The 23,179-nt window shown below is 41.5% G+C and overlaps 1 protein-coding gene across 5 annotated transcripts in view; it reads right to left on the bottom strand.

The window, feature by feature from the left end:
* pdlim7 (PDZ and LIM domain 7) overlaps positions 1-23,179 on the bottom strand; it is a 164,920-nt gene that overhangs the window by 86,346 nt on the left and 55,395 nt on the right. For 4 of the 5 annotated variants that reach the window (XM_068043509.1, XM_068043513.1, XM_068043510.1 and 1 more), the window contains one exon: positions 4,919-4,952. In XM_068043509.1, coding sequence (XP_067899610.1) covers positions 4,919-4,952 — 34 coding nt within the window. Of the gene's footprint in view, positions 1-4,918; positions 4,953-15,024; positions 15,045-23,179 lie in introns of those variants that run through there. The other variant, XM_068043512.1, reaches the window with a different exon arrangement.

The following is a 23,179-nucleotide window of genomic DNA, read 5'->3' on the forward strand; positions in this document are numbered from 1 at the left end:
GTATGCTTAACAGATGTGAATGGCCAGATTTAATTAACATGCTGCTTGTCAACTTCTAATCAAAAGGGCTGGGAAAGGAGTAGGAAGCAGCTGCTTAACTGTTAACATTGAGTGGCAGTAGGGCGACGCCAGGAATCTGTAGGAAAGATCCCCAGTACAAAGCAAGTGTTCTAGGATGGGAAGGCCAAGATCTCCTTGTCGGGCCTGGAGAAACACTCCTGCTCCCCTGGCCCTGTCAGGAAAGTTTTAAAAAAAATGAAAAATCTTACCATGCTGGGTCCCCCTCCTGCTCCTGTTGGGGAAGCCATCACCACAACCCCACCCTTGTTCATGCCTCAGTTAACATAGATCAGAACCTGGTGACATCAACAGAGCCCAATCTTCGTAATTAAATAGGATCCCACCAACTTAATAATATAGAAATTAAGTTTTGGGCAGGTGTCTTTGCCACCTGCAATTTAATATTGCAGTTGACCAGATCTGGACGGGAACAGAGTAAGGCCCCACTCCATTTTAACTGCCCCATGCCTGGTTTTTTGCCACGCAGCTGGAGGGGAAGAACCTACCCCCCCCCCCGCAATGTGTTCACAGTATGTGCTTTGTTCGTCGTCCCTTAATAGTTCATGGCAATATTTCAGTCTTTGTAGATGCAGAAGTGTAAATTAACACTTGAGAGCTTGAGCTGTAATAAAGGAACCACTCCTTGTTTTGGTATGTAAACAATTAATATTTGTTGAAAGAAGTTTTCAGACAAATAAGCTGAACTCAAATAGCTGAACTTCAGGTTTTCTCTCTCCTCAACCCCCTGCCCTCCCCCTCCCACATTTGGAGTCAAGTTTATACAAAGTGAAACCTCGAGTCCATTCATTTTGCTGAGCTAGATTTTAAAAAATCTGCACTCCAGTTTAAACTGCACAATTGATTTTCACAGAACTGAATTTTGGATTTAATCTGAACTATTGAATTAAAATAAAATTGCCAAAAAAGATATACAGCTGTGCAGCAGGATTCTGGTGTACACAAAAGAGGTGGGAGAACATGGAATAGTGTCAAGAATGCTCTCAGGAAAGGCAAGAGGACTGACTTTTTAAACAATTCATCAATGACGAAGAAAATAGCTGAAAGCAAGTATAATACTAATCATTGTTGCAAAAATATATAGAGCAGTTTGCTCACAGAAAAGCAAGAATTTGTAATTTTCTCCAAGCTTCATATTTGTAATCTGAATCAAGTGGGACAGATAGTGATTTACTCAAAGTAAAACTAATGATGAGCAATAAGCACAAGTATTATGAATGCCAGTTAACTGTGCATTAGTAATCACAACAGAATATTAGGTTGTTTCCATAAAGTGGCAATCTCATCATTAAGCCAGTAATTACAATATTAAACAATTTGATTTACTTGATCTTAATAGGCACACAATCATGCATGATTAAATAAGGCTGAACTCTCCACCCTTTGGTACTGACAGGTTGATACTGTGATATATATCCAGAATTTCCAAGAAAAAAAATGGACATGAATCAAGTCAATAATTGAGGTAATACAATATTATACATAAATGTTATAATCCATTGTCATAGAAAATAGGAGGAGTAGGCCATTCGGCCCTTCGAGCCTGCTCCGCCATTCATTATGATCATGGCTGATCATCCAACTAAGTAGCCTGTTCCTGCTTTTGCCCATACCCTTTGATCCCTTTAGACCCAAGAGCTATACCTAACTCCTTCTTGAAAACATACAATGTTTTGGCCTCAACTGCTTTCTGTGGTAACGAATTCCACAGGCTCACCACTCTCTGGGTGAAGAAATTTCTCCTCATCTCAGTCCTGAATGGTTTACCCCGTATCCTTAGACTATGACCCCTGGTTCTGGACTCCCCCACCATTGGGAACATCCTTCCTGCATCTACCCTGTCAATTCCTGTTAGAATTTTATAGGTTTCTACGAGATCCCCCCCTCATTCTTCTGAACTCCAGCAAATATAATCCTAAACAACTTAATCTCTCCTCATACGTCAGTCCCGCCATCCCAGGAATCAGTCTGGTGAACCTTCGCTGCACTCCCTCTACAGCAAGAACATCCTTCCTCAGATAAGGAGACCAAAACTGCACACAATATTCCATGTGTGGCCTCATCAAGGCACTATACAATTGCTGCAAGACATCCCTGCTTCTGCACTCGAATCCTCTCGCTATGAAGGCCAACATGCCATTTGCCTTTTTTATTGCCTGTTGCACCTGCATGCTTACCTTCAGTGACTGGTGTACGAGAACACCCAGGTCTCGCTGCATATTCCCCTCTCTGTTTACAGCCGTTCAGATAATAATCTGCCTTCCTGTTTTTGCTACCAAAGTGGATAACCTCACATTTATCCACATTATACTGCCGCTGCCATGCATTAGCCCACTCACTCAACTTGTCCAAATCACCCTGAAGCCTCTCTGCATCCTCCTCACAACTCACCCTCCCACCCAGTTTTGTGTCATCTGCAAATTTGGAGATAGTACATTTAGTTCCCTCATCTAAATCATTAATGCATATTGTGAATAGCTGGGGTCCTATAGCCCTGCGGTACCCCACTAGTCACTGCCTGCCATTCGGAAAAAGACCCATTTATCCCTACTCTTTGTTAATTTTACATGCTAATCTCTTATGTGTGACTTTGTCGAAAGCCTTCTGAAAGTCCAAATAAACCACATCCACTGGCTCCCCCTCATCAACTCTACTAGTTACATCCTCAAAGAATTCTAGTAGATTTGTCAAGCATGATTTCCCTTTCATAAATCCATGCTGACTCTGCCCAATTGTACCACTGTTGTCTAAGTGCTCTGTTATAAAATCTTTGATAATGGACTCTAGAATTTTCCCCGCTACCGATGTCAGGCTGACTGGTCTATAATTCCCTGCTTTCTCTCTACCTCCCTTTTTAAATAGTGGGGTTACATTAGCTACCCTCCAATCTGTAGAAACTGTTCGAGGCTCCAGAATCTTGGGAGATGACCACCAATGCATCCACTATTTCCAGGGCCACTTCCTTAAGTACTCTGGGATGCATACAATCAGACCCTGGGGATTTAATCGACTTTCAATCCCATCAATTTCCCCAATGCCATTTCTCTACTAATACTGATTTCTTTCAGTTCCTCTCGCTCACTAAGCCCTGTGTTCCCCAACATTTCTGGTATGATATTTGTGTCCTCCTTTGTGAAGACAGAACAAAAGTATGCATTTAGTTGGTCAGCCATTTCTTTGTTCTCCATAATAAATTCGCCTGTTTCTAAGGGACCTACCTTTGCCTTCACCAATCTTTTGCTCTTCACATACCTATAGAAACTTAGTCAGTTTTTATGTTCCCCGCAAGCTTGCTCTTGTACTGTATTTTTCCCTTCTTAATCAATCCCTTGGTCCTCCTTTGCTGAATTCTAAACTGCTCCCAATCCTCAGGTCTGTTGTTTTTCCTGGCAAATCTATATGCCTCTTCCTTGGATCTAATGCTACCTCTAATTTCCCTTGTAAGCCATGGTTTGGCTACCTTTCCCATTTTACTTTTGTGCCAGACAGGGATAAACAATTGTTGCAGTTCATCCATGCGCTCTTTAAATGTTTGCCATTGCCTATCCACCGTCATCCCTTTAAGTAACATTTCCCAATCTGTCATAGCCAACTCCCACCTCATACCTTCGTAGTTTCCTTTACTAAGATTCAGGACCCTAGTCTCAGAATTGACGACGTCATTCTCCATCTTGAAGAATTCTATCATATTATGGTCGCTCGTCCCCAAGGGATCTCGCACCACTAGATTGTCAATTATTCCTCTCTCATTACACAATACCCAGTCTAGAATGGCCTGTTCTCTCGTTGGTTCCTCAATGTATTGGTTCAGAAAACCGTCCCGTATACACTCCAAGAATTCCTCCTCTAGGGTATTGTGACTAATTTGATTTGCCCAATCTATATGCAGATTAAACTCACCCGTAATTACAGATGTTCCTTTATCGCATGCATCTCTAATTTCTTATTTAATGCCATTCCCAACATCACCACTACAGTTTGGGGGGTCTATATACAACCCCCATTAACGTTTTTTGCCCCTTAGTGTTTCTCAGCTCTACCCATACAGATTCCACATCATCAGAGCGAATATCTTTCCTCACTATTGCATTAGTTCCCTCTTTAACCAGCAATGCAACTCTACTGCCTTTTGCTTTTTATCTGTCCTTCCTAAATACTGAATATCCCTGGATGTTCATTTCCCATCCCTGGTCACCTTGCAGCCATGTCTCCGTAATCCCGACTATATCATATCCGTTTACATCTATTTGCGTGATTAATTGATCCACTTTATTGCAAATGCTCCGCGCGTTAAGGCACAAAGCCTTAAGGCTTGTCTTTTAAACATTACTTGTCCCCTTCCCACTATGGCCCTGTTTGATTCTGGCCCTTGATTTCTCTGCCTTTCACTTTTCTTATTCCCCTTACTGTCTTTTGTTCTTGTCTTTGATCCCCCCTCCTCTGACTCCTTGCAAAGGTTCCCATCCCTCTGCCATTTTAGTTTAAACTCTCCCCAACCACTCTAGCAAATACTCCCCCTACGACATCAATCCCGGTCCTGCTCAGGTGTAACCCGTCCAGTTTGTACTGGTCCCACCTTCCCCAGAACCGGTCCCAATGTCCCAGGAATCTAAAACCCTCCCCCTCACAACATCTCTTCAGCCACGTATTCATCGGATATATCCTGCTATTTCTATTCTGACTAGCACCTCAGTGAAGAAATTTTTTTTGCATATGCTATGAATACGAGATTGTGTTGAGAATTAGTGAACCTGCACAATTAAAAAATACTTGGCACAGTTTATTTTTAAATAAATCAACACAATATTCATACTGCATAAAAAGCAGTTATCCACTGTACCTTCTCATCACCACCTCCTGAGGAACGAAGAGCTCTGAAAAGAGAAGACAAAAGAAATCAAAGGTTATTGTGGAAAATAAAAGCTCATGGTGTAGGGGGTAGCATATTGGCAAGCTAACAGGACACAGAAAATGGACATAAATGAGTCATTTTCTGGCTGGCAAGATGTGACGAGTGGTGTGTCGCAGGGATCAGTGCTGTGGCCTCAACTTTTTACAATTTATATAAATGGCTTGGATGAAGGGACAGAAGATATGGTTGCTAAATTTGCTGATGACACAGATAGGTAGGAAAGGAAGTTGTGAAGAGGACAAAAGGATATAGATAGGTTAAGCGAGTGAGCAAAGATCTGGCAAATGGAGTATAATGTGGGGAAATGTGAAATTGTCCATTTTGGCAGGAAGAATAAAAAAACCACATTATCTAAATGGCGAGAAATTGCAGAGCTCTGAGACGCAGAGGGATCTGGGTGTCCTCGTGCATGAATCGCAAGAGGTTAGTATGCAGGTTGAGCAAGTAATTAGGAAAGCTAATAGAATGTTATCATTTATTGTGAGGGGAATTGAATATAAAAGTAGGGAGGTTATGCTTCAGTTGTACAGGGCATTGGTAAGACCACATCTGGAGTACTGTGTACTGTATTGATCTCCTAAGCTAAGGAAAGATGTAAATGCGTTGCAAGCAGTTCAGAGAAGGTTTACTAGACTAATACCTGGAATGGGCAGGTTATCTCATAAGGAAAGGTTGGACAGGCTAGGCTTGTATCCGCTGGTATTTAGAAGAGGAAGACACGACCTGATTGAAACAGAAGATCCTCAGAGGTCTTGACAGTGTGGATGTGGAAAAGATGTTTCCCTTTGTGGCAGAAATTAGAACTAGGGGACACTATTTAAAAATAAGGGGTCGCCCATTTAAGATAGAGATGAGGAGAATCTTTTTCTCTGAAAGTCGGAATCTTTTAAAGCTCTTCCTCAAAAGGCAGTGGAAGCAGAGTCTTTGAATATTTTTATGGCAGAGGTAGATAGATTCTTGATAAGCAAGGCGGTGAAAGGTTATCAGAGGTAGGCAGGAATGTGGGGTCAATGTTACATTCAGATCAGCCATGATCTTTGAGTGGCGGAGCAAACTCGAGGGGCTGAGTGACCTACTCCTGCTCCTAATTCGTATGTTCATTTGTTTGTAAATGTGTTGAAACATATGCTAACATTGATTAGAAAATTACACACTATAGAGGATGTAACACCACAGTGCACTGTATTGTCTATACATCATGGAACCTTTCTCAGACCAGGATTGGCAGAAGTGACTTGACTTATATATTTTGTCCAAACAAATGAGTACAGTGAGAAAATCTGAGGAAATGAACCCACAATCTTTTGATTCTTTCAGGAGTACCTTAAAAAAGCCCCAACAATACAGGATATTTGACAGATACCATACCACAGAATGTTGGATGAGCTAATATAAATCTAAAGATACTGCAATGAATTTAAATCAATGCTGATTTTCTTGGTAATCTGGGGGAAATTGATATAACAACACTGTCAAAAAACTATTCAGGAAACTGGGCGATGCTAATCACAAACAATGACCTGTTACAAATCTCTCATACACAAATTGTTGAGCACCTGCATTTCACACAAACCAAATCCCAGTAAGTCAGTGTTTCAAAATGATGTCTTGCAGAAGCATGAGGGGCACAAAACAACAAGGGAAATACATAAAACTAGCAGAGAAATTTAAGGTTGACCAAGGAAACTCTAAATTAGCCAATCTATTCCAGCCATGTTTAGTGTTATGACTGAGGCGGGAGCAATGCACTGTCAATTCCATCCCATCACTCCACAGGTCACAGCGTATTATTAATGTTTTCCCACCCAACCAGAAAACAGCCAAATTAAACACTCTAGTAATCCCCAGAATAAAACAGACCAAACTAGGTATCTTTAGACACCTGGCGGCGCAGTGGTTAGCACCTCAGCCTCACAGCTCCAGTGACCCGGGTTCAATTCTGGGTACTGCCTGTGTGGAGTTTGCAAGTTCTCCCTGTGTCTGCGTGGGTTTCCTCCGGGTGCTCCGGTTTCCTTCCACATGCCAAAGACTTGCAGGTTGATAGGTAAATTGGCCATTAGCAATTGCCCCTAGTATAGGTAGGTGATAGGGAAATATAGGGACAGGTGGGGATGTGGTAGGAATATGGAATTAGTGTAGGATTAGTATAAATGGGTGGTTGATGGTCGGCACAGACTCGGTGGGCCGAAGGGCCTGTTTCAGTGCTGTATCTCTAAACTAAACTAAACAACAAATTAACTATTTATTAAAACTAAATCTTAAACACTATTAAGATAAACCTGCACTGGCTCCCGGTTAAGCAATACCTTGATTTTAAAATTCTCATCCTTGTTTTCAAATCTTTCCAAGGCCTCGCCCCCCTCCCTATCTCTTATCTCCTCCAGCCCTATAAAACTCATATCTGCACTCCTCCTACTCTGGCCACTTGAGCATCCCCAGGTCCTAACCTCTGGATTTCCCTCCCTAAACCTCTCCACCAGTCTTCCTCCTTTAAGACATGTCTTAAAACATATCTCTTTGACCAAGCTTTTGATCATTTGCCCTGATATTTTACGTGGCTAGGTGTCAAATTCTGTTTTATAATGCTCCATGAAGTGCTTTGGGACATATTAATGTAAAAGTGCTATATAAATACAAGTTGGTGTTGTTGCTGCTATTAAATAGAGTTAAAAACAGTCCATGTACTCCCCCTCCTCTGGGTTGCAATAGGGACCCAGAGATGACTGTGTTGTGAATATAAAATAAATTTCAAGTTATATTTATGATGAATGGTTATGAAAGGTTTCAGTTCACAAATTAGCATGACTTATCTGGGGTTAGAGTCCCAATTAATGCAATTGATCATAAAGTTGTACTGAAGTCTCTACAACAATTATTTTTTTATTTGAAAGTGAGAGCAATGGTACATATAAATGACCCATCAAATCCTTCAGGTTTCTTAGTGCTTTGGAGCCAAATAATTACTTTTTGAAACAAAGTCACTTATGTAGGCACAGAAAGGTCCCAAAAACAGCAATGAAGATTTAATCTGTTCTGATGGCCTTGGCTGAGGGATGAATTTGGGCAGGTTACCAGGAAAACTACCCTGTTGTTTTTTTAAATAATGATATAGGATCTTTTAAGGCCATCTGAACAGATAGATAGGGCCTCTGTTAATAGCACAGGACTTAGAAGCAACTTCGGAGCAGGAGTAGGCTATTTGGCCCTTGGAGCTGCTCCTCCATTCGATAAGATCATGGCCAATCTGGTTGTAGTCTCAAATCTACTTTCCTGTCTGCCCTCCCCATAACCTTTGACTCCCTTGTCTATCAAAAATCTATCTAACTCAGCCTTGAACAAATTCAACGACCCAGCCACAACTGCTTTCTGGGGAAGAGAAATTTATCGACTAATGACCCTCAGAGAAAAAAAATTCTTATCTCCATTATAACGTCTCATCTGAAAGACAGCACTTACAAGAATACAGATCTTCCTCAGCACTAAACTGAAATGTCAGCCAAAATTATCTGCCATCACTGGAATGGAGTTTGAACCCAAAACCTTTTTGCTCAGTGCTGGGAATACTACCATTGAGCCTAGGCAGCATGTTCATATTTTAAATATCTAACCCTTCCTGGAGAAATTGTTAGCTGAAAGGCACAATCACAACAGGATCCCAAATATCAGCAAGGCACTGAACAGTCAGAATCAGAATTATTTGGAATATTTCCCCAGACTAACTTCAAACAGTAATTCCATCCCTTTGGTACATAAATTTTCCCATCAGCAATTTCCAGATCCACTATTGCTAGAACACCTTTGAAACACTTGGGACATGAAATTCAACATCCCCCAAAAACAGGCATAGGGATTGGGCTGTGCAACTAACTCACATCCATTGTTTCTGATGCAGGCAGCGCACAAACTTCGTCATTTAAATGACTGCAGCGTGCTGCCAATACTAAGCATTTAAGTAGCCGCACATCTGAGCAGGGGGTGCAAAACTGTGAGAGGCTAGCATGAGTTCAAGCTAGCCTACACTACTTAAATTCAACATGTACCTCTTTCAAGGGAAGGTGCATTTTGGCAGTAGCAGGTGCTGGAAGTCATTCCACAACTGATTCTAACCTGGGAAAGACACAAGAAAGGCACAACATTGCAGAGAGCGATTTTCCATTGCTGTACTGGAGACCTTCATGCAGAAGGTGGAGAAGAGAAATGTCACCAATCCATGGGGGCCAGGAGGCCCTCCAGACAAACTTTGTGATGGAAGTGGGACCGGATAGCCATGCAGAGCAAAGCCTGGAGAGTCTAGCTTTAAGAACCTGAATGCAGAGTCGCAAGAAGTTTAATGACATCACGCAAGTGATTGCATCTTCAAATGCCATATCCCACCAACTGCACCATGAACCCCATAAAACTACTCAATGCACAACACCCACATCACTGACCTAACAATCTCGATCAACACAACTCATAGCTAAAATTCATAGCTGCCACTCACCTTCATACACTTAGCACTGCTTAGCACCCACATCTCACAGCTTGCACACAGTGCCAATTATTCCACCATGACAGCTGCATTACCCAAACACATCACAACACTCTCAGCAACATATTTCCCTCTCTCTTGCAGAACAAGGTGGCATTCAACCAGAGGCAGCAGCACCTGACTGGTGGAGGATAGGCTGCTTGTACTTACCACCATAGAGACGACAGTGGTCACCATCATTGGAGCAGCCATGACTAAGGTTGTGACCAGACTGAAACCAAAGAGGACAGTGTGCCCATCCCTAATCCTGCTTCTCACAACCTACTTCCACCTCATCTATCAAATTTCTTGATTTATAAGCCGCACAGCATCTAAGCATTCAGTTCTTGCTTTCCCTCACTAACCTTGTGCCTGTCTCCTTTCAGATACCCATGAACTGAGACCCGGCCAGACAGTGGTGGAAGAGCAGGAAAACTGTGATGAAAACAAAACACCATCACTCACTCTCACGGCCACCAGCTCAGATATAGACACTGCCCACTCTTCTGAGGATAGTTTAGAGGTGGAACCTGCACATGGTGAAACATAGGGCATGAGTGAACTGCAGCCAGGGCAGAGGACAAGGGTAGCACAAGCCCCAGGGCACAAGCTCTGCTGCAGAGGACGCAAATGAGGACTTTGATGGGGCAGTCTACCGAAGAAGGCTGATAGGTAAACACAATGAAATGATGTTCTGATGAAAGGTCACAGACCTGAAAAGTTAACTCTCTCTCTCTCCACAGATGCTGCCAGACCTACTGTGTATTTCCAGCACTTTCTGCTTCTATTACAATGAAATGCATGATGCATTGGGAAGTCTGCGGACAATGCTAAGGAACATGGAGGCGTCCAGTACAAACCTGGCACAGAGCTTTGCACAGAGCTTGGAACACATCCTTTGCAGTGTGCAAGTGGTGGCTAACTCCACAAGAACACAGTTGTAGACCCAACCATGATGCAATATTTGTTGGCCGATGTCTCAGCTTCCATTGCAACACAAGCAGAAACCACCCAACGTCTGGGTGCTGCAGCGGTAGCTCAGACTTCTGTAGTGCAAGCTCAGCTTGCTGCCTTGTAAGCTTAAACTGCTCCAATCATAGGTGCAGATACCAGTGTTCAAAGGGGCTTGCATTCCAGCAATCTGTCCTCCAACAGAATACTAGGATTGCTGAGATGCTGCCCTGGTGGACTGGCAGCAGTTCTGCAGAGTATGAACCTGCTGTCATCTATCAGGATGGCAGCATTCATTCTCCCACCACCGCCACTCTTGTTGTTGCCTGTCAGCTAATCAGCCCAGACTGCTGTTGCCCATGGTGAGATATTGCAGTCTGAAGCTGGGACTTCTAGTGCTCAAGGTTGACCTGCAAGGCAATCTGCAGTCTCCCCCATTAAAAGCAGGCAGCCTTCCACCAGCTGTGCTGCAGCCACTGGGGGAGCACTGCATAGGAGCAATAGGGCAGGCAAAGGGACTGAGGGAATGCAAAAGGGTGATCAGTTGGTGTTTGCATGCAATATGGCATGGTTTTATTTATAAATTTTGTTTGGTATGTTTATTTTGTGATGGCTTTTATTTCAACATTGCGGCCAAACAAGACACTGTAATGGTCGGTAACAGAGGGAAGGCATGGTGTGGGACCGTTGGTGAATGGTGAATTTTTCCTTTATTCATTCATGGGATGTGAGCATTGCTAGCAAGACCAGCATTTGTTGTCCATCCCTAATTCACCTGAAAAAGGCAGTGGTGAGCCATCATCTTGAACTGCTGCAGTCCATGTGGTGTAAGTACACCCACAGTGCTGTTCAGGAGGGAGTTCCAGGTTTCTGACCTAGTGACAATAAAGGAACGGTGATATAGTTCCAAGTCAGGATGGTGTGTGGATTGGAGGAAATTTTTGGGTGGTGATGTTCCCATGCATCTGCTGCTCTTGCCCTTCTAGGTGGTAGAGGTCGTGGGTTTGGGAGTTGCTGTCGAAGCAGACTTGGCAATTTGCTGCAGTGCATCTTGTAGATGGTACACCCTACTGCCATGGTGTGCTGGTGATGGAGCAGTCAATGTTTAAGGTGGTGGACAGGGTGCCAAAGATGACTGATCGGTCCTGGATGGTGTTGAGCTTCTTGTGTTGTTGGAGCTGCACTCATCCAGACAAGTGGAGATTATTCTATGACACTCCTGCCTTGCACTTTGTAGATGGTGGACAGGCTTTGGGGAGTCAGATGGTGAGTTACTCACCGCAGAATTCTCAGCCTCTGACCTGCTCTTGTAGCCACAGTATTTATATGGCTGGTCTAGTTAAAATTCTGGTCAATGGTGAACCTCAGGATGTTGACAGTGGGGGAATTCAGTGATGGTAGTGCCATTTAATGTCAAGGGGAGATGGTTAGATTCTCTCGTTGGAGATGATCATTGTCAGGCACTTGTGTGGCGTAAATGTTATTTGTCGCTTATTAACCCAAACCTGAATATTGTCCAGGATTTCCTGCATGAAGGCATGAACTGCTTCAGTATCTGAGGAATTGTGAATGCAGAGTGTTCAGTACAAGTGAACATCTCCACTCTAACCTTAAGATGGAGGAAAGGTCATTGATGAAGCAGCTGAAGATAGTTGGACCTAGGATACTACCCTGAGGAACTCCTGCAGTGATGATGTACTGGGGATTATTGATTATTGGCCTCCAACAACCACAACCATCTTCTTTTGTGCTACGTAGGACTCCAGCTACCACAGACTTACCCCCCCCCCCCACCCACCCGCATCCCCCGCCGCCCAATTCCTATTGACTTCAGTTTTGCTTAGGCTCCTTGATGCCACATTCAATCAAATGCTGTCTTTATGTCAAGAGCAGTCATTCTCACTTCACCTCTGGAATTCAGCTCTTCTGTCCATGTTTGGACCAAGGCTGTAATGAGGTCTGGAGCCAAGTTGCCCTGACAGAACCCAAACCGAGCATTGGCGAGCAGATTATTGCTGAGCAGGTTATTGCTGAGCAAGTGCCACTTGATAGCACTGTCAATGACACCTTTCATCACTTATACTAATGATGGAAAGTAGTATGATGGGGCAGTAATTGGCTGGATTGGATTTGTCCTGCTTGTAGTGGACAAGACATACCTGGGCAATTTGCCACATTATTGGGTAGATTCCAGGGTTGTAGCAGTACTGGAACAACTTAGCTAGAGGCACGGCTAGTTCTGGAGTACAAGTCTTCAGTATGACAGCAGAGATGTTGTCCAGACCCATAGCCCCTGCTGTATCCAGTGCCTTCAGCCCTTTCTTGATATCAGATGGAGTGAATCGAATTGGCTGAAGACTGACATCTGTGATGCCAGAGACCTCAGGAAGGAGGCCGGGATGGATCATCTACTCTACACTTCTGGCTGAAGATGGTTGCAAGTGCTTGCACCTTGTCTTTTGCACTGATGTGCTGGGCTCCTCATCATTGAGGTTGGGGATATTTGTGGAGCCTCCTCCTCCAGTTAGTTCACCATTCACGATTGGATGTGGCAGGACTGCAGAGTTTTGATTTGATCCATTGGCTGTGGGATCGCTTAACTGTCAATTGCATGCTGCTTCCACTGTTTGGCATGCAAGTAGTCTTGTGTTGTAGCTTCACCAGATTGGCACCTCATTTTTAGGTATGCCTGGTACTGCTCCTGGCAGCTCTCCTTCACTGAACTAGGGACGATTCCCTGGCTTGATGGTAATGGCAGAATGAGGGTTATGTTGGACTGAGAGATTATAGATTGTGGTTGAGTACAATTCTGCTGCTGCCATTTTGAGCTTTTAGATCTGTTCTGAGTTGATCCCATTTAGCACAGTGGTGATGGAGGGTATGCTCATTGTGAAGACGAGACTTTGTCTCCACAAGGACTGTGTGGTGGTCAGTCCTACCAATACCATCATGGATTTTGCATCTGTGATAGACTGGTGAGGATAAGTTTAAGTAGGTTTTTGTTGCTTTTTGGTTCCCTCACCACCTGCCACAGAGCCAGGCCAGCAGCTATGTCCTTCAGGGCTCAGTCAACTCGGTCAGTAATGGTGCTACTGAGCCACTCTTGATGATAGACATTGAAGCCTCCCACCCAGAGTACATTCTGTGCCCTTGCTACCCTCAATGCTTCTTCCAAGCGGTGTTCAACACGGAGGAGTACTGATGCATCAGCTGAGGGAGGGTGGGTGGGAGTAATTAGCAGGTGGTTTCCTTGCCCTTGTTGTGACCTAATGCCATGAGAACTCATGGGATCCACAGTCAATGTCGAAGACTCCTATGGCCACTCCCTGCTGATTGTATACCGCTGTGCCACCACCTCAGGTGGGTCTGTCCTGCCCAGGGATGGTGATGGAGAGACATTAGCTGTAAGGAATGATTCTGACAGTATGACTTTCAGGCTGTTGCTTGGCTAGTCTGCGGGACAGCTCTCTCAATTTTGGCATAGGTCCCAAATGTTAGTGAGGAGGACTCTGCAGGGCTGACTGGGCAGAGTGTGCCTTTGTTATTTCCAGTGCCTAGGTTGATGCCGGGCTGTTTTTTTTTTAAACTTTTCTGTAGCAGTAATGCAACTGAGTGGCTTGCCAGGCCATTTCAGAGGGCAGCATGAGTCAACCACCTTGCTATGGGTCTGAAGTCACATGCAGGCCAGACCGGGCAAGGACAGCAGATTTCCCTCCCTTGAGGGAATTAGGTGAACCAGATGGAGTTTTACGACAATCCGGTAGTTTCATGGTCACCAGTACTGAGGCTAGCTTTTTATTGCAGATTTATTAATTAATTGAATTTAAATTCCACCAGCTGCTGCGATTGCATTTGCAGTTGCGTTTAGTGGTATCACACTCGAATGTGTTAATCATGGCCAGCCCATCCAGAAAGGGACTGGTTGAGGCCTCCTCTTCCATATGCTCATTCCACTGGCTTCTTTCTGGCGAGAAAGAAATGTATTCAGCCCCAGTGGAATACAGAGGCTCAGTGACTTATGCAACAGTGGACGCAAACTGGCTGATGTTGCAAATATAGCCTGCTTCAAACTGGAAAAGGCCAGATACATAAAAGTTCATGGCCACGGTCACCTTGACAGCCACTGGCAATGCCGTCCTTGTGCTTTCCAAGGCTTTAGTTGAGGCTGCAACAGGTGGCAGGTTTCAGTGACGATGTCCTTAGTGAAGCGGAGATGCATCACACACTGTTCCTTGCTAAGGTGCAGGTAAGAGACTTGCTCTCTGAACACCTTGGGTGAATATAGCCTCCTGAGAGTCCTTTGCCTCCTTCTCTCTCTTGCAGCAGCTTTTCCTGCTCTGTCGCCTCTGCTCATTCTTCCTGTCTTTTTTTCAGCCAAGTGGATGCCTAATAATGCACCAATGTCTGCGAGAGAGTGGTTTGTTCAGAATCTTTGAAGTCAGGGCAAAGCCCTGTAACACATATCACACCATTTCCTGTAGACTTCAGCAATTTTTTTTTTTTTTTTTTAAAGTATATAAACTAAACGATTCTATAATCACAAAGGGCCAACAGAAATCAATCAGCAACTAACCAGCAGTTAATGCTCCCTTTAAATAGTGCCAGTTGGCAGGGTTCCTTCCTGTTGATGAATGTGTGTTCATCTGTGCTTGTTGAAGAGATGACATTAACTGGAGCATTGAGCTCCAAAATGGCAACACTGACGCCAGTGTTACGTATTGATTGAGGTCATGATTTGTCTACACCAAGCGGACACTTCCTGATTTCGGTCTCACAGCCTCACCAAAATGCTATCTAGTGCGGCTAGCACCAGGAGCATGTGTCTGTCATTTTTGAAGCAAAGTGACACTCAGTGTTAAAAACTGGGTGTTACAAAGCTGAATTTTGCGGCCTTGAGGTTTAGTCACCAGCAAATAAAAATGTGATTCAACAGGCACAGCTTAAATTATGACAAGCCTGTGTCCCAGTGCATCTCAGTCTAACGACTTAACACAGCACAAGGCCAATATTCAAGGATTTTTTTTTAGGTTTAGGCCAATCAGCTTTCAAGCTATTGATCATCTTTTACTCTTTTTAGAAGAAAGATTTGCCCGTATGGCTCCATTTATCTTGGTATTCTTTTCTCGGTCAGTATATTTTAGCAGTTTAAATTTAGCAAGAACCCCACCAGAAGAATATATAACTCCAGAAAATAAAAATAAATACTGCCAAGGAAACTGTAAAATGATCGATGGAGTGACAGTGTAAAACTTATGCAACATATACTCTGCCCCAACACCAAGATAACTTATCAGGAAACTTAATGTGTGCAATGCTATAAACAGGAAACAGACCATGGGCAAATCTTGCTATGTTTTAAGCTGGTTTCTGTTGCAATTAGTGTTTTACAGGCTTGTCAATGAACAAGATACATCTCTACTCCGGATCATTATTTTTAAGCGGCCTAAAACAACTGATCGAAGATGCAGCAATCTATTTCTGCATGACTGAATGCATATAAATTGTGGTGACCCCTGTAGCGCCATTGGCAAGATCATTTGTTAATGCTCAGTGACAAAAGGTATAAAAGAAAGCTTCAGCTTATAAAAGAGCATTGAATACAAGGCCAAAAAACAGACAATACAGGGAGAAAAATATAATGAGAGAAGTCCAATCAAAGTCCTATCTCCAGTGTTCCCAGCCTGGCAAATCAATTGCATTTTTTTTTTTTAAATTCTTGATGCCTGCCTCCTCCGCTTTACCTAGTAGATTATTCCATTTGAATAAAGACATTTTCATTAAATTGTTTGTGCTACTGGTCTGGATAGTTTTGAGTAATATTCTAAGCTCATCTCTACGTTGTTTAATCTCTGAGGTTTCTTTCCCCCTTAACCATTTCTCCAGAATGCAGAGCTTATTCTTCCCCGTTGCTTACATTTGGGATCATTCTAATTTCTCTGCATTCTTTCTAACACATACTCCTTTAGAAATTTAACAACTCAAATGATATGCAATACTCAGTGCATTGTAAAGCCTCAGCATACCTTCTCTAGACTTACATCCCATAGTCACTCATTGCAGGCAGACCAACACCCACAACTACCTGGATATCCATGATTTAAAATTCCATCCCTTTTTCCCTGTTCCTGTTGCAGTTAAAGTTAATATATTGACTGCTCATAATGCAACCTCCTCTACATTGCAAAGACCAAACAAACTCAACTGAATACCCAATTTTTTCACTCTTTATATGGGCCTGTCTAATGTCTTTTCACTCTCAACTGTTGCATGTTTTCTATTTTTTAATGTCTCTCCAGTGCCTCGGTTACAACATCCAACAGTTTTCTGTCAAGCAGGTTACAGTTCATTCAATCTATTAACTTCTGCTGCATGATTGGGCTAGCTGCAAATTCTCCTCTTTTTCTATTTTACCTTATCATTTGGTTTTCTGTTCTAGATACACCCGGAAACATTATTTTTTTTCTCTTTCTAGATGCTGAATGATCTGATTAAAAATGTATATATTGTTGCACTACTGTGTTTGTATGCCAACTTCTACTAACTTTTTTAAATCAATTTTTCACAGTTGTCCGAACAATGAAAGCGATAAGGCAACCATCACTCCAAGCTCCCCATCAAAGTTTTCCTGTGCTAGTTCTACTTCCTTCACTGGATACCTGCTGCTTATTTTATCAATATTAACATTTTGCATTGGGTTGGTATTAATTATATGGAGAAAGAAGTAAGGAATGGAACAAATTGGATCGCTCTTTCAAAGAGACAGCATAGGCATGATTGGCTGAATGGTCACCTTCTTTGCTTCTACGATTGTATGTCATTTACCATTTGTCTGCCCAATTACATAATTGATTTAAAATCTTTTTACAGTAGGTTAACTGCATTTTTCATCAATGTTCTACTCAGTATTTTAACATTACTTAAAGGATTTCTGCTTTAAAAAAAAGTCAGAAATAGGCATCTTAACAAGTCCCCCCTAGTTTGATGCCATACCTTTCCTCATTATACTGACCTAGTAGACCTGATCACATAAATGAAGTGAGAAAAAGCCATTAAATTTGACTGGCTGAAAACCAGCTCAACAGATCAATATGCACATCATATTTAGTTAATTTTAGGAATAGAGGTCAGTTCCAGTGACAATGGAAAACAGACAATATTTTAAAGGATTTTTAAAAGAACAGAACATTTCAAAGATCTAAAAAAAGTTGAAAGCTTTAAAAAAAAATGCTAAAACTAGGGAAAGTAGAAAAACACATCAAAAGGAGTACTTAATTATTTTCCTATTGAAAATGTATGTTTTTAGCAGTAATATATAAAGAAAGATAACTTTTATTTTATGGTTCATTATTGTATTAGGCCTATTTTTTGTATTACTATACAGACAGTAAAATGTTCTTTAAAGAACCTAGCCCACTGCTGGCAGTGTAATGATTGAGGAAGTAATTCATTTGATTAAATCCAATAAAATTGTGAACACTTATTTTGAACTAAAATGAAAAAGCAATTTGAATTGTATGTACAGTATTGAAGTAGTAGACTATATATTAATGACCTTTTCTTTCTTTCTTTTCTTTTGGGCCTCCTTATCTCGAGAGACAATGGATACGCGCCTGGAGGTGGTCCATGCATTGGACCATGCATTGGAAAACTGACCAGTGTATCAAAACAGGGAAACCCAGAATTTGGAGGATACAGCCAAACAAAAAATGAAATTTGGAGCAAGGATAAGATAGATTACAGATCAGTCACTTGCCTCACTTTGAATGGTAAATGAGATTGTCCATTAGTATGGGCTAAACTATGTACTTCTCCAATGAATGTCACCTCTTAGTCAGCTGGCAGGAGCTACATTTCTAGCAGGGTCCAACTGGTTTAGACATGCTAGATACTCCCAAATAGTACTAGAGCATTTTGTTAACGTGCCAACATGTCATGCTCTATTTAACAGCCAGGCTAAGAACTGCCAAGTTTGTTAACAAGAACATGAATCAGAGACCTCTGCTCACAAATTGGTGTCAATAGTTGTGACTCTAGGAACAAGTCAAAACCAATTATCAATAGTTCAAACAGTTTAAAAGGCTTCAATTTACAATTAATATGTGAAATTAATAAGGACTTTCTGCCCCTTTCTTTCCTTCCTCTATTATGACATTTTAAAGGGGAAAAGACAGGCGTAATATAACCAAAACACACTTGCATTCCATCAGCTCAAAACAGAGGTCTTGTTTCCTACATATTTTCATGCAAAGACATGCATAATCTGGGTGTAACTGAGTTATGCATGTCAGGAAAATATGCCCAAATCTCCCCAAAATTTTACGACCATCAAACCCTCTGCCTCAATAAATCTCCACCTACAAAACTGGCAACAACCCCAACTCTCAAAACATGAATATCTTTCAAGTGTGCTTGTTGAAGGGTCTCCCAACACTGCAAACAGATTTTCAGATGCAGCAGGAAAGAAAGTAATTCCTCTGTTGTTTTATTGCAACTTTTGAGAATTATATATGCTCTGTATAGTTTTAAATGTCCTTCCTATAATGGGGCATAGGGGTACGGCTTCAGCTAAATACAGTCACACTTTCAAAAACATATGTATTTACACCCAAGTCTATATTCCTCCAAAGCTCCCCAGCATCTATAACAATTATACTCCCACTTCATGCTTCCCTCCCCACCCACCCCACCCACAAAAGTGCATTATCTCCCATTTCTCCACATTAAATTCTATGTGCCATCTAGCTGTCTGTTCCACTACCCTACAGAAGACATCAGAAAGATATACTGTCTCCAACTTCAACACAACAGTTTTTAAAAGACCAGATATTTTAACTTTAGTCATTATATTCTTCAGTTTGGATGCAGCCTCATGTGCTACATTCTCCAATTAGTGAATTCTTCCAGACATTACCACAATAGAACCAGAGAATTGCAGGCACTAATACACCCTAGTTCCATAGGATCTTTATAGTATTCATGTTAATATTGAAATTGCTGGTGTACAAGTTACAAATGTGTTTATTTCAAGCAATTTAATCCTTTAAATCAGCCCATTAAACTTGGCAACAACCATTTTCTGCCTATAAGTAGGCAATGGTGCTAAACTAGTCATAGTGCATCCCAAAGTTGAATTACCCCATCCAAATGTAATGTTTTATATTAGTTGCTATTTAGTAACTAACAGTATAACATTCAATTCTTCCCCTGTAGCTCCATGGAGCTCAAAAGAAAGTTACACACTTAGTCAATTGCAACCTTTATAGTTAACCTTATAGTTACCCTCTCTCGGCCACACACGTCTATGGCCGAGTTCAGAGAGCTCATATACTGCACATTCCAGATTTCCTTTGCACCAACTTTGGCAGTCATTCTTTTAATTCCCAAAAAACATAAGCTCCGAATTCCCTCCTTAAACCTCCCCTCTCTTCCTTTGAAGTCACTCCTTAAAACCTCTCTGAGCAAGCTTTTGGTTACATTTCTAAGTAGCCTTTATTTCACTAAGTTTCAAATTTTGTCTGATATGCTAAGGTCATGGGTCCAAGCTCCACTCCAAAGACTTGAGCACAAAATCTATAGGCTGACACTCCAGTGCAGTACTGAGGGAGTGCTGCACTGTCAGAGGTGCCGTCTCTGGACTAGAGATTAAACTGAGGCTCCATTTGACTTCTCAGATGGATGTAGAAGATCCCATAGTACTGTTTTGAAAAACAACAGGGGAGTTCTCCATATTGATCCAATATTTATTCATGAACCAGCATCACAAACAGATTGTCTGATCCTTATTTCATTGCCGTGTGTGGGACCTGCTCTGCACAAACTGGCTGTCACGTTTTCAAAATTGCAACAGTGACTATGCTTCAAAAGTACTTCATTATCTGAAAAGCATGTTTAAATGTCCCAGGATTGTGAAACGCACTATATAAATTCAAGTTCTCTCTTTTTTTATAAATGCAAATTGCTGTTGACCATGACACACTTGGCCAATCAGCAAGCGGCGCATACTTTCAGTAAAACAGTAGAGACATCTTTCCAATTTCTTCACAACTTTCTTTCCTGCCTCCCACCCTTACATGTTCCTGGAGTGGTGCTGGAAGGTGGCGTTAGCCTCCACTGGCATTTTCTTGCATATTCCTTTACTATAACACTAAATGCCAAACTTGCATCACTACCTAATTCAGGACTGAAACAAAGATAGGCAAAAGAAAATGTGAACAGAATAAGCTTTAGTTAATTTTAAAACTCTTAAAAGGAAAACTCTAATTGGGAGACAAGGAAGATATTCTCTTTAAATGTTGCTCTACTGAAGTCAGAAGTACAGTCACCATTTATGCAATTCTATCAAAAAGGAATTGATCTATTTTATGGTTCTATACACATTAGGGTGGTAAATATCCTTTTGTAGTTTAGGTGGGGTTATCAAATCTGCCTTTAAATAGAAGGCTATAAAGCCACAGGCAGCTAAAAAGGCTTTATGAAAGGACATAACACAAATATTAAAAGCCATATTAGAATTGTTTTTTTTTAAAAAACAAAAACAAAAAACACCACAGCTTCAAGACTCCTCGAGTTATTTCTTTAGCCATACAAAATGGTTCAACATCCAAATTCAACAAATCTGGACCTTTTCCCCCCATTTTTTCCTTTATTGTTTTTGGAAGTCTTTCAACATTATGTACCAAGTCCATAAAAATGTACCAACCCTTCCTGAAAAGTACAGAACAGATTTGTGTCTGTTATCAAATGTCTGGTCTAATAATTCAAGCTAACCTTATTACCAAATTTTTGGTCGAACATGAACCCTATTTCAACCACTGGAAATTAAACTGGAGAGTGGCTGAATTGCCTTTTACTTTAAAAAAGAGCAAAAGAACAAAAGTTCCTAAAAGACACATTTTAAGGATTTTTGGTTTGAATGAAAGAACATCTAATGTAAGACATTACAATGCATAAATCATTCAAAGTTGTTTATCTAAATAGTGGTTCCTTATGGTATTGCTCACATATAATGCAAGACAGAGGAATGAAGCAAAATAAATGGTGAATAATGGAGCACAGGGTCAGGGAGGAGAGCAGGATATAAAGTCACAATTAAAATAGGGAACGAGCAAGACAAATTTCATGTTATCTGGCAACTGGGAGTGACTAAGTCCAAGATTTGAAGCAGAGGAGTAGTTATTGACACCAGTGCCAGGGTAGACAATGGCCAGAGTGGCTGGTGGACAGACAGAAAAAAACAAACAAACAATCAGGTGTAAATATGACTTACTTTGCATGTACAAATGCAATCCACATTGCATGCACACTTGGTGCATCACCTGCATCATCATACTTGTACATTATTGGTCCAATCTTTATTCCTAAAACAGTGACAAATTACACTGAACCAAGAGGAAATGCAAACAAAACATGGGAAAAAGAGAGTAAATAAATTCCAATGAAGAACTACAAAGGATGTATGAAAATAGCCAATTTTGAATGACCAGTCAGCAAAACTCACTACACTAGTTTTTTTTTAAAAATCCTTTTGGCCAACATATTGCTTACCCGTTATGTTGAGAACACAAGACTGAAAAGGAGATTAATAATAAAAATTAAAACAATAAATTAGTCTCAAGTTCTATAATAACATTTCCTATGATATAAATGCCTTCCACTCTTTGTTGAAGCCCATTCTGGTCTAAAAAGACCAAGGTTTACAGAGACATCAGTCACTAGAGAGGACACTGAACAAGGCAGATCACAACTCACAGAATACAGAAACGTACAACTTTTTTTTTTTAAACACTGGCTGTACGGAGAATACTAGGACTTAATTTTGAACCCAACCCATCTTGTACTTCTCTGTAATGATGGAAAATGACTTTACATCAAAGTGGCTTCCCTGGGGATTGGGGGGGAGGTGGGGGGGGTGCAAATTCAGTAATGAAAGCAACGCAAATTGATCAGAAACAAGGCAGATCTCAACTTGCGGAATATAGAAACTTTTTTCTTCCAGAGTAATCTTCAAAACACAACTGATCTATACTATATACACAAGCTGATCTCTTGTAAGTATATTTGGCAACTATAGTGAGTGCTGAGTACAGGGTGGAGGAGAAAACGATCAACTAGGGTGGGACTCATGGGAGGAGAACGACTTGGGGTGGGCCAGCTCTATTTATTTTTAGTTTTAATAACAGAACTCAAAACATCCAGGCAAAAGAAACTATTCATGAAGTGGAACATTCTGGAAGGACTCTTGCCATTCAAGTGAATTTTGATACAGAAGGACAGCTACAATTTAGCGTTGCATTTTATACATTTCTTGGCTTATTCTATAAAAATGCAATCTAAACCAATAGCAAAGATAAATGAATGGCAAAATGTATTACACTAAGATTTATTTAGGCACCTGGACTGGGTAAAGAAAGCATTACTTTCTGGGAGTGATAGGCAATAACTATACCTCTGAAAAATCTTGAATTGACAGGCAGATATATTTGGTTATAGTTATAGTCTACCAATGTCTATTCTAATTTAACATTGATTCTACAATACATAAAGCTGTCTACTTCACACAGGCCAGAATTTTACACCCCCAAAAAGAGCGGGCTGGTGTCAGGGTGTAAAATGGAGTGGGAGGCTGGGGGAGCCCTTCCTGACCTGCTCCCACCTCCTCTGCCAATTTAAGTGGGGCTGCAGCGGCGAGAAATGGCCCACTTGCCCCAGGCCAATCAAGGCCCTTAAGA

The sequence above is a fragment of the Heterodontus francisci genome, chromosome 12 (genome assembly GCF_036365525.1).
Source record: "Heterodontus francisci isolate sHetFra1 chromosome 12, sHetFra1.hap1, whole genome shotgun sequence".
Lineage (NCBI taxonomy): Eukaryota > Metazoa > Chordata > Chondrichthyes > Heterodontiformes > Heterodontidae > Heterodontus > Heterodontus francisci.